Raw genomic sequence first — 14,718 nt, forward strand, 5'->3', positions numbered from 1 at the left:
ATTTTTATAGTGAATAAGTAGGGCACTTTTACATTCCAAGTTCTATAATAATTAACAACACATTTAAAGTAAATAACAAGTTCAATAATGATATTTTTCACAAACCAAAACCTCACTGACAGTATTTACAGAATATATAATCAATGACAAGCTTTTATGCCGCAATCATTACATCAATTTCAAATTATTCCAATATCATTGATCTTGATCAGATCTTCAAGTCTTATATCCTTTTTTATCATTTTCACTCGCACATTCCAACCATTATATTTAACTTCCCCTTCAACATTTTTAAAAAGTTCTTTTGAGGATGTTAACCCAGTATTACATGTTTTTTGCATTCTAGCCCGCAACAAAAAAGAAAAAAAATTTATCACAATGTCAGTTCTCTAACAAAGATATTTCATCAATTTTCAAAATGAACTCAATATAGTCACTTCTTGTATTAACAACTTTAATATAGCATTTTACAATTACACTTCCGCTATTAACCCCACAGTCCATGAATTATTGCTGTTCATATTTAAACTTCCTATCTGCATAATCATCACCAAGCTTTTTCAAAAATTTTCAAACTTGCCCAGAACCCAAATCCTGTCCAACACTAACTAAATCATATGCTCAAATTTCTAACCATTCTCACAACTAAAAAAAGAAAGAACCAACACCCAATTTGAAGGACCTTCGACTTTCATAATGTCGCACTTCAGCTCTGTCTGAATCTTCGATTACCCAAAACCCAAAACCATCAAAATGAAAAAAATAGAACACCACAATGATGTTAGGAGGATGAAAAGAGTTATATGATTTCAAAAAATTACTTACACTTTCGGACCAGCACTTTCTCCTCACCTTGGATCCAACATTATGCACGTTCTCTGTTTTTTCCTTCCTACCAGACTTCATCTGATGCAAGTGAATGTGGTGTCCATGTTTTGTAATTGATAAGGGCAATTTGGTTATTCTATTTAACTTGAAAATCCCAATTTGGTCTAAAGTGATGAAAATATAATTTGCTTTATTCAAGTGATGATTTGGAGATCTTCAAGTTTATATGTCATTTTTATTCATTCTCTCTTAACAAATTAACTTATGGCTATAATTAATTGAAAAAATCATTAAAAAAGAACTTATTACCTTGAAATTACAGGGATTTGCATTTTTTTTAACTTACAATGCATTTAATCAATTAAATTACTAAAAGGAAAAGGTTGAGAGTGAGATTTCAGAAACCTTTACCCGATTCCTTTGACCCTTTCCCTTCATCGCTGTCGGTCACGCTTTCCTTCACCTTCAGATTCAGAGACCATGGCTCTCAGCGTCTTCCTTCTTCTTCGTCTTCACCGTTCATCTTCAATGTCCCAACTTTCGATTCCAACTTCTCGGCGCTCAATGGCTCCTGATGTTTTCTTCTTCTTCCTCTTCCTCCTCCTGTATTTTCGTTTCGAGCTCACGGCCTCGCTACCTCAGTCCGCCACGCCGCGTCACCACCGTTGCTCCCTCCTCTACCCACACAGAATTGCGTAGTAGCAATTTCCCTTCAGCCTCCCTGACCTTCACGGCTTCACCATTAATCATTTGAAAGATCCCTATTTCCTTCCAGGTGCGTTTTCGTCCACTGTAGCCCTTTTTAAAAAAAAAAAAAAAATCCCCGACTTTCTCCGAAACTGAAGTGTTCACTCTTTTTTTGGCTCCTTCTTGCTCGTGATTTGCTCCCTCTCACTTATCTTGCTCTCCTCTCGTGCTCCCTCTCACACTAAACCAACGTAACGCTAAAATGACTATGACTTCGCTGTTGTTCGTGTTATTTTATGGATATCTGGGAAGAAACTCCGAAGCTGATTGATTCTTTAACTTGGTGGATTTGAGACCCTGTTGCTCAACGCCTCACCCAACTCTCAAATTTTGTTAATCATGACCCTGATGTTATAATATTTTTTATATCTTTATTTGCTTGTACGGAATCACAATAGCGATCTGAGGATCTTGATTTTGTTGATTGTATATGTGTAAGTACTTTGTAAATATCCTCCGGAAAAACTAATTTAGGAATCTTATAGTTTTCTTTGATTTTGAATCAGGTATATAAATTTGATTTAATTTTTATCGAGTACTTTAATTTTCTTATGTTAAATTAGTTACTCCTTACTTACTGTTAATTATGACTAACACTATTAAGAAATCTTTGTTGGGCCCGTTTGAATCATCAACCTCAGTCTTCTCTCTCAACCGAATCCTCAACTTCGTCTCTTTACTCACCATTACCCCTGTAAATGGCTCAGCTTCCCACCTTCATAACACCTCCCCTCCGTTGCAAAATATAAAGCTAATTCTAGTGTTGAAACTCATGCTTAAATTAAACGAAGTGCTGACAAACTCTCCTCCTCCTCTTTCATATTCCTTTCACTCTTCCTTGCTTCCTGCTTCTTCTTCTTTTCCTTCCTGCCCAGAATTCGATAGCTCTTCGTCAATTACTCCTACTTCTACACCTTGCTCAACTTTCACATTCTGTGCCATTTTCTTTGATCTTTAAATGCAATGGCGGATTAGCTTATTAGACCCACCAAGAACTGGATGCTCTATGTTGGGATGAAACTCTTCGTCAAACACTCTAGGTCGCAACAAGAACGAAGCAGCTTTCACTCTTATTACAAATGGCTTCACAAGTGTTCCTTTTTCCCTTTACTTCTTCTTCGTGCTCGCTTACGTCTCCTGCAACTTCAGTACAATCAATGGCCTCTCGGCAATTGGTCACACGCGCTCCCTTATCGCTTCCGCCATTCAACTCATCTCCTCCGAATACCATTTTTGGAATTGAAGGAGAGAGGAGACTGAGGTTGATTAGACAGGATAATAGAGATTTTTTGACATTGTTAGTCATGATTAACGGTAAGGACTAACTGATTGAAGAGGAGAAAATTAGAGGACTTAATAAAAAGGAAAAAAAAATTTAAGGATATGATTCAAAATCAAAGAAAACTATAAAGACCTCTAAATTAGTTTTCCTAATATTCTTGCTTAGAGACATGTCTTAAGTTTTAACAAGTTTATATACCCAACATATCTAAAGTTTTATTATTAAAAAAAAAAACTAATGAGCCGAATAGTGATGAGAGCCGAGTTCAGGTAAATGGACTTTCTTTTTCTTAAGTTCGGGCCGGTCCGGATAAGATTGACCTGAATTTGGACAAGCACTCATATCTCATAATGATATATTTATCCTTGGGAAATGTGAAAACCACACGTGCGAGACAAGAATGGAGAGGAGGCTCATTGTACTCAAATTTATTACCATTTATATAAGAGGTAGTTAAAAATTTAATTTATTTTGTTTTTAATATTTATCCATTTTATTTCTAAATAATTTTTACAGTAATCACACTTGTCAAAGAATTTTCATCAAGGGTAATTTCAATACACTTAATTGATAAGGATATTTTTTAAAAAAACAACTATTTATTAATGTCACAAATAACTAAATTAATTAATTTATTTAATATCATAAATTAATTATTTAAATTTTATATTGAGGATTATAATTAATGTCTGTGTTTCTAGATTAAAATAAGTTATATTATCATTTTTTTCAAAAACACAAATGATGTAAAAAAAATAAAATTGAATAGCTTATTATTTTATATCAAATATAAGTTAAAATTTGTATATTAAAAAATTAAATATTTTAATAATATATTTCTATAATAGGTGTATTATTATTTACCCAACACAAACGTCGATTATTTTCCGTAACATACTAAATATATTTGTCCCGTTTCATTGAACTTTATCCTCATTTCATTCCCATAATAATCTTCCATGAACCAAAAACGGGGACCCTTAGAAGATTAATTTCAAACTCTTATGGAGTGCATGTAAATTGATTTTGAATCCTAATAATCAAGAGGAAATTGTATTATGCTCCTGTTTATAAGTTTCAAATTTAGAAAAGAATATAGTCCATTTTATAAGTTTTAATTTGAATTTGTCTTAACATTTGATTCTTTTTTTAATTTTATCCTTAATTATCTATTCTTTTTCTTTTGCCATACTCTTTCTTATACATTTTTCCACACATGTTCTTATTTATTATAAGGGCATCTTTAGAAACAAAAGTATATTTTTAACCTACTTATTATTTTTAATTAATTTTAACTAATTATTCATTATTCTCGAATTAGTTATTTGAAGCTTATAATAAAGATAGGAGGGAGTAATAATCAATTTTATCTTTATATATAATCTTTTATGATAATTCTTTCCTGAAAAAATTAATTTATATAAAAAGCTCGAAGCAAGTAAAATATTATATATTTAATACATCGTGCTATAATAAAATTATGATAAATACAGTACTCCTCCCTTTTTTTTTTTATAAAGAGAAAATATTCACTTATTCAATATAAAGGAAAGTAAGTAAATTCAGCTATAAACTTTAAATATGTAATAGATAGAGCTTTCTTTCCTTTCTTTCTTTTTTCCCCAATACCTTAGGAAATTGACTAAGTTGGCTCATTTAATGTTGCTTATGCACATCGGAAGTAATCTTAGTCCATGGATGATCAAGTATTAAATGTGGATACATTTTCACATAGTGGGAATTTTAAACTTGGTTCTTATTGTGGGGGCTAACTCTTAGTTACACCCAACCTACCTCCGTTAGTGATTCAGTTGGCTCATATATTAATGAATTAATTGTATTACTCTTATTTATAATAAAGACATAATTGAAAATTTATTAAATAAATGCTTGAGACAAAAAATAATCATTGCACTACCTCCAGTTCTTAATATATGACCCCGTTTGACTTTTATTTTGGTCCTAAATATAATATCCCAATCCACTTTATCTCTCATATTCATAGTCTTTCTAGTCGTGTTAGTTCTAGCCAATAAAATTGATTATTAAGGATATTTGAGGAAAGACAACACCTATTCATTACAAATAACTAACTTAACTTACTTTCTTAATATACTAAATAGGTGTTGTCTTATCAATTTTATTGGCTAAAACTAACACTACTAGAAGGACTATGAATATAAGAGATAAAGTGGATTGCGGTCTTATATTTAGGATCAAAATAAAAATCAAACAGAGTCCTATATTAAAGATCGGAGGTAGTATTTCTTAAGCTACGCGCGGTACTTTTGATAATGGATCTGGTAACCAAATTTAACTACTCCACAACGCTGAAGACTGACGTGTATCTCTGCGGATAAAGATGGAAGGAACATCATCCTATATATATACACTCATCTTTCATGATCGATCTGGAGCTAGTTCTTGGGTGATTTCTTGCTCTTTCTTTTGAATATGAGTACCAAAGACTCAAAGCAGCCTCGAGGTACGTAGCATCGATCCTTTACCCATCCCTTTTCGATCGTACGTGTTTGTTCTCAGATTCTGATGCTATGTAGCAGAAGGTGATGGGGCTGTGCAAGCAGAAGCACATGGGTCAAAAGAAAGCGGTGCCTATAGAGTAGCACCCCCTCATGTCGTCAGTAATCAAATATACAAGCAAGTTGGTGGGAGGGATGAGAGTCAGTCCAAGGGCGATGGCTTCTGCAGAGGATTGTAATTTCAACTCTCCATATCAAATCATGGTTTAGTTTGTTTCTATATATATATATATATATATATTGATACTTAATTTGATTTCATGTGCAGTTGTGCTGGATTATGTTGCTATTGTTGTTTGGACATCTGCTTTTGATATCCATCCATCATCCACTGTACGATGCATTATATTTCCTTGTGTCTGGGTATGTCGCGCGCGCGCGCGGTATATATATATATATATGTACAAAAGTAACAGACAACAGTTTGTGTAAGTGTTCGTAAAATGATTAAGTATTACTACCTCCGGTCCTTAATATAAGGTCCCGTTTAATTTTTGTGTTGGTCCTAAATATAAGATCCCAATCTATTTTGTCTATCATATTTATTTAATTTTTTCTAAAATAGTCCTTCTAATAATTATAGTTTTAGTCAATATATTTTATTAGTAAGAATATTTTAGGAAAGACAATATCTATTTATTACAAATAACTAATTTAACTTTTTTCTTAATTTTCTCAAATTAGCCAACTGGCTCTTATAATTAGGACTGGAGGTAGTATTAATTAAAATTCAGAACCCTCCAGTGCGCATTATTGTTATGCCATAAACGAACTTTGAAGAGTGATTCTATGCTGGACTCGATAATTGCAGACCAATCGTATTAATTAAGAGCCTGAAGAGCAGTGAGGGAAAAATGAAATCTCTGATCGATAAGGTTGGAATTATTATAGGTCCATATATATACTTAAATGATGTATAGGAAAATGATGAAGGGGTATTGAAAGCTACAATTGTAAATTAAAGCAAGGGGGCCTGTTTAAGTGAAGGAAATAGAAGTGAGCTGAAGCTTGAAGAAAGGGGGAGAGGGGACAAAAAGTGAGGTTTATCACTGCTAGCATACCATACCAAAAAATAGGCTTTTTTGGAGAATAAGGGCAGCTCACTAGCTCAGTCAGCCTCATTCTTTGTACCTAATAGCTCGTCTTTTCACTAATTTCACCGCTCTTCCTTCCACGTCGTTAATTTCACCTTAGATGGACCGCTGAAAAGCAAACGGCCTTGTATATTTTGTTTGAACGTTTCAACTGTTCCCACATGTTTCTTCTTTTTTTGGCCATCAGATACATACATGGTTTCCTTTACAAAACGTATCATTTTCAGATTATTCTGGTCCCTCTTTAATGTAAGACCTAATTATTGAATTGATTTTAGTTCTAAATTTAAGACATATATCTCATATTTATTAATTTTTTTAAAAATTATCTCTATTGATACTCTTTTAGTCATAATTAAGTATGAGAGAAAGGGAGAATATTAAAGAAGATAATTATAGTGTTTTAAGAAAAACATGTCATATTTTTTTATAATTAATTAACTTACCTAACTTTTTTAATGTAATAAAATTAGTTAGATAAGTCTTAGATTAAGAATAAGAGTAGGGAGGAGGAAGAGGAGTAATTAACTTTCTAGACGGGAAAATAAATACTTTTCTGATTCTATGTATAAGACACTTTTAACATATTTCATACAAACTAAGAAAAACCTTAAAATGCATTAACTCTCCATTAAAATATATAAATTTTCAAGTTTACTCATATTTAATATATACACCTTTCAAAAGAAATAACTACCTACACTATAATAAATAAAAGATAAAATAGCACATTTATGCTGAAAATTTAGTAAATTGACTTATAAATAAGACAAAAAATTTTTTTTCTCTTTCTCTCTTCCCTTTATAAATAGGACAAGAGAAGTAAATAATAGCATGGCCTACTTTAGTTTGATATGACAAAATGACAAGACTTGGCCCGGATTTATCAAAACTTTTCGGATCTTGCCCCATCTTGCCTAGCCGTGCAAATTGCGGACAGTACCAGTGTCCCAGACTTATTCTCTCTACTATCCTTTCCATTCTCTTCCAAAGATGGGAAAATAGGTTAGCTTGGCCCTCAGGGCCGACGGGCTTAAAAGGATTGGCCCTACAGGGTCGAAATTTTAAAAATATCCTAATTTGTTAGGCTCAGCCCTTAAGAAAACAGGCTCAAGGCCGACTCGCCGGCTTTTGACCAGTTTAAAAAAAATTATTTTTTATATTTCTCACATGTTTTATCAAAAAATAAAAATAAACCAATAAAATTACTAGTAAAAGATATAAATATGAATAAAATTAAGTTACAAATATAAAAGATCATCATATCTAAATGTCCATCAATATACAAAAAATCTAAAACATCTATTAGACATGACAAGTCGATAACATTAACATCCAAAAGTTTCATTAAAAGTAGACAAATGCTTTCACTAGAAGAAAAAAAAGTTGACAAACACTATTATCACTATCATTAATTGTAAGAATATTTGATTATGTTTCACTAGTAATAGGCTCTTCTTAACTTCTAAAAATATCAATGATTTCTTCTCAATACTATTTAGCTATTCTGGAGTTTAATATGTCTTCTTCTGTCTTTTTAAATTAAATTTTTTGCCCACCAGTAAGTTTATTTAAAAGTATTAATGTTAATTTTGTTTTAAAGGTTTCAACTTAGCAACCACTGGGGATTGATTCTATGTTGTCTACTTACGTAGTAGTTTTTTTCCTCATATTTTAATTGTGAAAATCACTTTGCTGCACAGTCTCATGGGAAGTCTGAAATATCTTAGTATTTTGGATTGATCCATAGTATGCTTTTAATGAACTATGTCACCCTCTTTTTGTTTTTGTTTAGGATGATCTTCTTTGGTTTTGTCTAACTCGCTTGTCTAACTCTATTTAAATATAGAGTAAAAATTTTGATATAGTCACTATAGAAAAAGTATTAACTATTTATTGAAATTTTATAACATATATATAAATTGATACATACCTATTGATTCAATCATTAAAATTTTTGTTTTAATATAGAGAATATATTTTGTTTATTTTAATATATAACTGTTGGTTTAAATAAATATAAATTTGAAATCTGATTTAAGATATGGAGAATATATTTTTATTTATTTTAATATTATTAGAGACTGAGGTGTAAGTTGAGAGTGTGTGAAAGACTGAAAGTGAAACTTAGAGAGGGAGAGCATGTAAAATGTTAGGAACTTAGGTTAGAGTTAAAAAAAATAAATGAAGAAAAAAATTATTGTTAGCGGGTTTAAACAGGCCGGCCCGTTTATTTTTTAACCTTACAGAACTAGTCCTTTTAAGTCCAAGTTCTTTTTAAAGATCTCAAATTACAAGCCTAGCTCTCAATTTAAATGAGATTAAATGGACTTGCCCGACTTTTTCTGGCTCTACTCTTCCTCTCCTCTATCCTCGTTTTCTTTTACAACCATTAGATTAAAATTCCAATAGTATAAAGATAAATATCATTGTGAAAATAGATAAATAATTTTAAACTATTAAAATCTAATATGATCAATTCATTGCTATAAATAGAATATTTTTTCCCAATTTTTTTGTGATAGTTGTAAACTGTTCAGGTAATATTTTAACAGTTTAAAATTTATGTATTTTTTAATAATATTATTTTTCTAAGATGTTATATCTGAACCAATAAAATTTTGATCTAATAGTTGTAAAGAGAAAATGAGGATAGTAGAGAGAATCCAAGTCCTCAGTGTCCCAGTCTTGTCAGTGTATTAAAAAAGGTTGTAAAAAAAAAAAAGAAAACATGTATTCATAATGAAATACTCTTTTTCTAATACAAGTTTCATACTTTTTTTAATTTCATGAGTACGATTGATGGAGTGATTTTTTTTTTTTAAGAAAGGAATGTGATCCTGCTACTACTTGTTTTCAAAACAATTAAAAATTTTTATCCAGAACTACGGATTACATGTCTTTTGATCTTGATTTTTCTTTTTAATTTCTGTAGATTTAATAACACTAGACGCCGTACCCGTTGACTCATCGGTGGAGAACAATAACTAGATGGGACATTTTCATGCTAGTATCAGGCATGCTCCCCCTTATTTGCTTTCTTCTCATTCTCGTCACATTCTAACGTTTCCAATATTACCATACTTTTGTACGGGCCCCTTTTTTTTTTTAGCACAATAACAGTGAAGATGGGGTGTTTGGATGGAATTAAAACCATAATTTTAAAAGTGTTTTTATAGTATAACAAATAAATATATGGAGGAGTTTACCTTGTTTTGTGAAAAAAAGTATTTTTTAAAAATACTTTATATGTTCTCAAACACCCCTGTGACAGAGAGATGAGAGAGATCAAGAAGGAAGAAGACTTTGAAAGAGGGTTTAAAAAAAAAAAGCCAAGAGTAGAAACGTCAAACCTGCTATGACACCATCAACATAATCTCCATGACGGGAAAAAAATGGGAAGAGAAATCAAAAGGTGAAAACTTTGAAAGAGATGATTACGTGCATTCAGACGCGGAAGATCAAAAGATCAAAATGAGCAAATATAACATATGTAACAGCAAGCAGAGGTCTACCTTATTCATGAACATATTGCAACGAAAAAAAAAATCAGAAAAAGGGAAGTTACGTTGATACCTCACCAAAAGCCCTGGATATATAATTTTTTCCTAGCTAGCGATGAATCTAGAGGTCTCAAATGTCTTGTTCCTGTTACAAGAAAATAAACATATTTCCTATTGTTGCGTCTTGATCTGCACCTCAAACTACTTTCTAATAGGGCTTGAACCTACAAATTCAAACTGATGAAGATAATATTGAAGAAGAGAAGAGCGAAAGATATCACCTGCCATATTGCTAGCACGGCTGTTTTAGCAAACATCTGCAGCAGGCCAGCATATTTATATCATAAGGAATGACTAATAAGATGAGATCCAATCATACTGAAACTGAACAATCTTATCCCAATAATTATATTAAATGGTCAAGTAAATCCAATAAACACGCATCTCAATTACTAAAACCGAACAGTCTCATTAGAACGATTAAATGGCCAAATAATAAAATGCAGTGAACACACACAACTTGATCATGCATTACTGATTAAGCACAACTACCTAATTAAGCGTCATATAGCCTTCCATTCAAGGACCCATTATAAGAAATGACTTAAGCATATTAGGGGTGATTTCTTTAGCATCTTATTGGCTATTTCTTGTTGATGTAAGCGTCTTTTTTCAATCTTGATGCATGCATCTGTATTGATAATTTTATCTTACAATTATGGTTACTCTTCCTGAAACCTGAGCCAAATAAATAAGTGGTTACTCTATAATATTAACATTTTAGTGCTTTAATATTTTGTTTTTAATATTTTAATAATTATTGAAAATGCAAATACATGCACCAACAATTAAATGAGATGGGCCAATAGATAAGGACTATGTGACCAATCATAGAACAGCCACAGGGCTTATAAGTTATAGAGATAGATAGATACTTTTGCAGTACTTGAGAATAGCCCTGAACACGGAGGTTTTTTCCCTAATTTATGGAATGTAATGTGAAAATATATTGTCAACTTAAGTCATTATTTAGTTTTATTATAATACTATTACGTAGTTTCCCATTTGACCAATATTTAGCGGGGCCCAACCAATCCATGAACAGCAATTCTATTAGTGCACGCTTTCCGGCAAAATTACGCTACAAGATACCCTTTATGATAGTGAACGTATTTGGAGCGCCAGATTCATCTTATTCTTAACCCATTAAATTTAGAACAATGCATAACATCAGCACCTAGTTTCTTTTGGCCATGAATATGCATCGCCACCTGGTCAGACTTCATGAAACCTCTTACATTATTGTTTTTAATATAAGAGCTAAATAAAAATTTCATTTTCATCCTCAAATATAATATCTCAAATTATTTTGTCTCCTAAATTTATAATTTTCTTCCTAAAATATACTTATTGATTGCCCATGTTAAGGGATTTTAATTATTAAGAAGTAATTCCATTGCATATGATTAATAAGAATATTTTTAAAAAACCAATATCTATTTATGATGAATTATTAACTTAATTAATTTTCTTAATACTCTTAAACAGTTATCATCTCTGAGGACCCATTCAAACTCAGCTAAACCAAAGCACCGCCAAAAAGTGTTGACAAAGTAAGAGAAAAAAGATATAAAAGAAAGACGAGAAAGAGAAAGGAACAAAAGAATTCCAGGTGTGTCACTTGCGTCACTATCGTGGGCGGAAAAGGTTTTGCTTTGGATATGATAGCTTTCCTCAGTCCAGTGATTCGAAAGCATTTGTTTTTCCAATTCATGGCAGAGATGTTAAAGTGTTAGTTCAAATGAAAGGTACTTGGGTACCTTAAACATTATGTCCAAGGTTTGATTCCTGAGGTAGTATGTATAGAAAAAATACTATTGGGAGAGGTTCCCATTACGGCGCCTGATAGTATTATGAAACATTAGTCTCTTACCTTTTGGATGGAAGGATACTTTGAGCAACAAAAAAAATGGTAGAGATGTTAACTCAACTAATCCTCCCTTTCTTTTCCTGTTTTATTACTCCCCAACCCCAACCAACCTCCTTCTTTCTTGGGACAAAATCTCAACATCCTCGTCATGCCCGCGTAACCCGTCATCTTCTTCACCAACAACCTCGGAGAAACAACTAGTAATATCAACAATTATCCCTTTCTTTCTGTTATGCGTTTGTTTCTCCGGCTCTTAATTTGGGGCCATTCCACTCCGAAACTAGCACAATGTATGCAGATGAACGAGAAGCTAGCTAGCTATCATCCGGATCGTATGGAAGAAAACTGCAGAAACCAAGAACAAATACCAATATATCATAAATCGCAGGTCGTCACAGAAGTAGAACTCAAACGCAGTACTTTGATAATGAAGCAATTAATTAATGCGATGGGGGCCTCTGGTCAGAGTCGTTTAATTTTCAAGGGTAGAAATGATCATCAACACTTGTTTCTCTCATCTTTATATGCATACATGTATCCTCGGTTTCTGTTATGTATAATTCCGTAAGAATAGAAATGCTGTCAGTCCAGCTGGATATCCCTCAAGCTGCCCACATCCTTAGAGAAAATCTTCCCTGCTTTGAGCAGCCGGCTCCAACAACGTCAGATTCGGGAAGGATCTTCTGATCACGAAGACTGAAAACCCGGCCCCTTGAAAGCCGCCCCGTTCAATATGATACACTAATAAGTATAGTCCATTAGCAATTGTTTCATTTTAATATTGTGTTATGGAATTCCAAACCCTCATCCAGATGCGAAATAACTTAAGCGCATAAAACATGTATTTTATATATCTTCCTCCCTTTATTCTTATAAAAATGTGTGTTACTGAATTAGATCCCTCTGATGCACAAGCAGGAACGTCTCTCCAAAGGGGATCATCTAATTTCAGGGACAAAAATCAAAGAAGATATGCTTTTTATAGTTTTATAATCATAACTCTTTAATTATTATAAGTGGCCCACTAATTATATATTATATACTTTAATTTATGCAAATTATGTACATGTATTTGAACTGGGCATAAAATTAATCAATACTTATATTGAAAAGAAATACTTGAAGAGAATTTTAGATGTACTATCCACGTTGTGCAGACAAATATGGGCTTGGTTTATTATTCTTGAGGTTAGATATTCTTGTTCCATTAAACACGGGTGAAAACAAGAACATATATAGTAAGAGACAAGTCAGAAAGTCTTGCCTTTATATACCCCGAATGAACACAAAGAATGAAGCCTCACTCTTCACAATTCACAAGTCTCTCACAAAAATCCTAGTCCCATCCGACTCTGCGATCCATCCATCGGCTTTAGCAGCAACATTACTTCCCTTAATTTTACAATCCACCGCACGTGCAATTGAATCTGTCAGAGACAAACTAATAAGTACGTACTTAGCTTGTTAATCAGCCCTTCCTTCATCCTCTACTTGTGCTCCGCCATGAACGACTCATCACCGGATGTTTACGAGTATCTGATGAATAAGAGGAAACACAGCACCGGCTCCGAGGAGTCGAGAACGGGAAGGAGAAGGTTGAAGAAGGAAGGAAGTCAAGGAGCAGCAAGAAAGGATCATCAGTGTCGACAGCTCTGAAGCTGTACGAGGACCCATGGAAGATAAAGAAGACGCTGACGGAGAGCGATCTGGGAATCCTGAGCAGGCTGCTGCTGGCGGCGGACATGGTGAAGAGGCACATTCTGCCTATGCTGGGAGGTGAAGGCGCAAGAGCCGCAGAGAGCGAAGAAGGAACGCAGGTTAGGGTTTGGGACACGGACACCAAATCCATGCACCAGCTGCTGCTGAAGCGGTGGTCGTCTTCAAAGAGCTATGTTCTGATCGGCAAGTGGAGTCAGGATTTCGTGAGGCGGAGGGAATTGAAGAAAGGCGATGAGATTGGCTTCTACTGGGACCCATATACCTCCCTCTTCAACTTCTGTGTTCTTAAGCGCGCTAATGGCTCTTAGTTAAATCTACCAGAATGACATATATATCCGTAGACATATATTATAGATAGTATTTCTGTTTGTAGCGATTGATCTTTCAGAAATTCCTACTTCGCCGCATTACTATCTCTATGTATGTGATCCTATTTTTCCAGTATATTCACACATCCACTGATGATGCTTTTGTTGGTAGATTTGATGGGAGCGTCCTTCTTCCACACTTCATTCGTGTAAAGGTAACAATTACACAACCGCCGATCGAGATTGTTATGCGTTCATATATATTGATGTACGTACGTGTATAGAAAATTATACTAACTCCGCATATTACTTTGATTAAGAGAGCTTCAGATGCTTGCAACTCCCTGATGGGATTCAATTAAAGCTCCTTACTAGGCAAAATATGTTAGTTTTATACTCTCAAATTTCACATGCATTGTTTTTGGCGTCTTAATTGCTGCGAGAGAACAATCTGAAAACTAACTTGACGGGATGAGTTAGCATTTCAGTACGTTGATTAATCAGTTTGTCACAACTAGAGCCGGGAAAGGTGCGCAATTACAGGGGCGGGAAGAAAACTAAGCATCTTATATACCAAAAACAAAAAAGGAAAAGAAGGTAAAGAAGAAAGAAAACGAGACGCCGATCTCCCGTTGTGATAATCGGCATCCTAGGAAATGAGTAGTGATTAATTAAAGACTGAAATTCGATCTTTATATTATGTGTGTAACTTTAACATTGAGTGTGGCTGGTGTCTTTGAACCCCTAGCTCGGTTTGAAGGTGTTCT

General features: G+C 33.3%; 1 protein-coding gene across 1 annotated transcript; it reads left to right on the forward strand.

Moving 5' to 3' along the window:
- The first annotated feature begins 13,203 nt into the window (after positions 1 to 13,203).
- Positions 13,204 to 14,122, forward strand: LOC114721915 (B3 domain-containing protein At2g33720-like). The gene is made up of 2 exons (XM_028907809.1): positions 13,204 to 13,372; positions 13,473 to 14,122. The coding sequence occupies exons 1-2, from the start codon at positions 13,204 to 13,206 to the stop codon at positions 13,949 to 13,951; spliced, it is 648 nt and encodes a 215-aa protein (XP_028763642.1). The 3' UTR covers positions 13,952 to 14,122.
- Positions 14,123 to 14,718: the final 596 nt, after the last annotated feature.

This window comes from Neltuma alba, unplaced genomic scaffold, assembly GCF_004799145.2.
Source record: "Neltuma alba isolate B1F8T4 unplaced genomic scaffold, ASM479914v2 tig00012074_pilon, whole genome shotgun sequence".
In the NCBI taxonomy this organism is placed as follows: domain Eukaryota; kingdom Viridiplantae; phylum Streptophyta; class Magnoliopsida; order Fabales; family Fabaceae; genus Neltuma; species Neltuma alba.

Coding starts and splice junctions, on each gene's coding strand:
- LOC114721915 (XM_028907809.1), top strand. CDS start 13,204: ATGAACACAAAGAATGAAGCCTCACTCTTCACAATTCACAAGTCTCTC. Junction 13,373..13,472: donor TGTCAGAGACAAACTAATAA/GTACGTACTTAG, acceptor CTGATGAATAAG/AGGAAACACAGCACCGGCTC.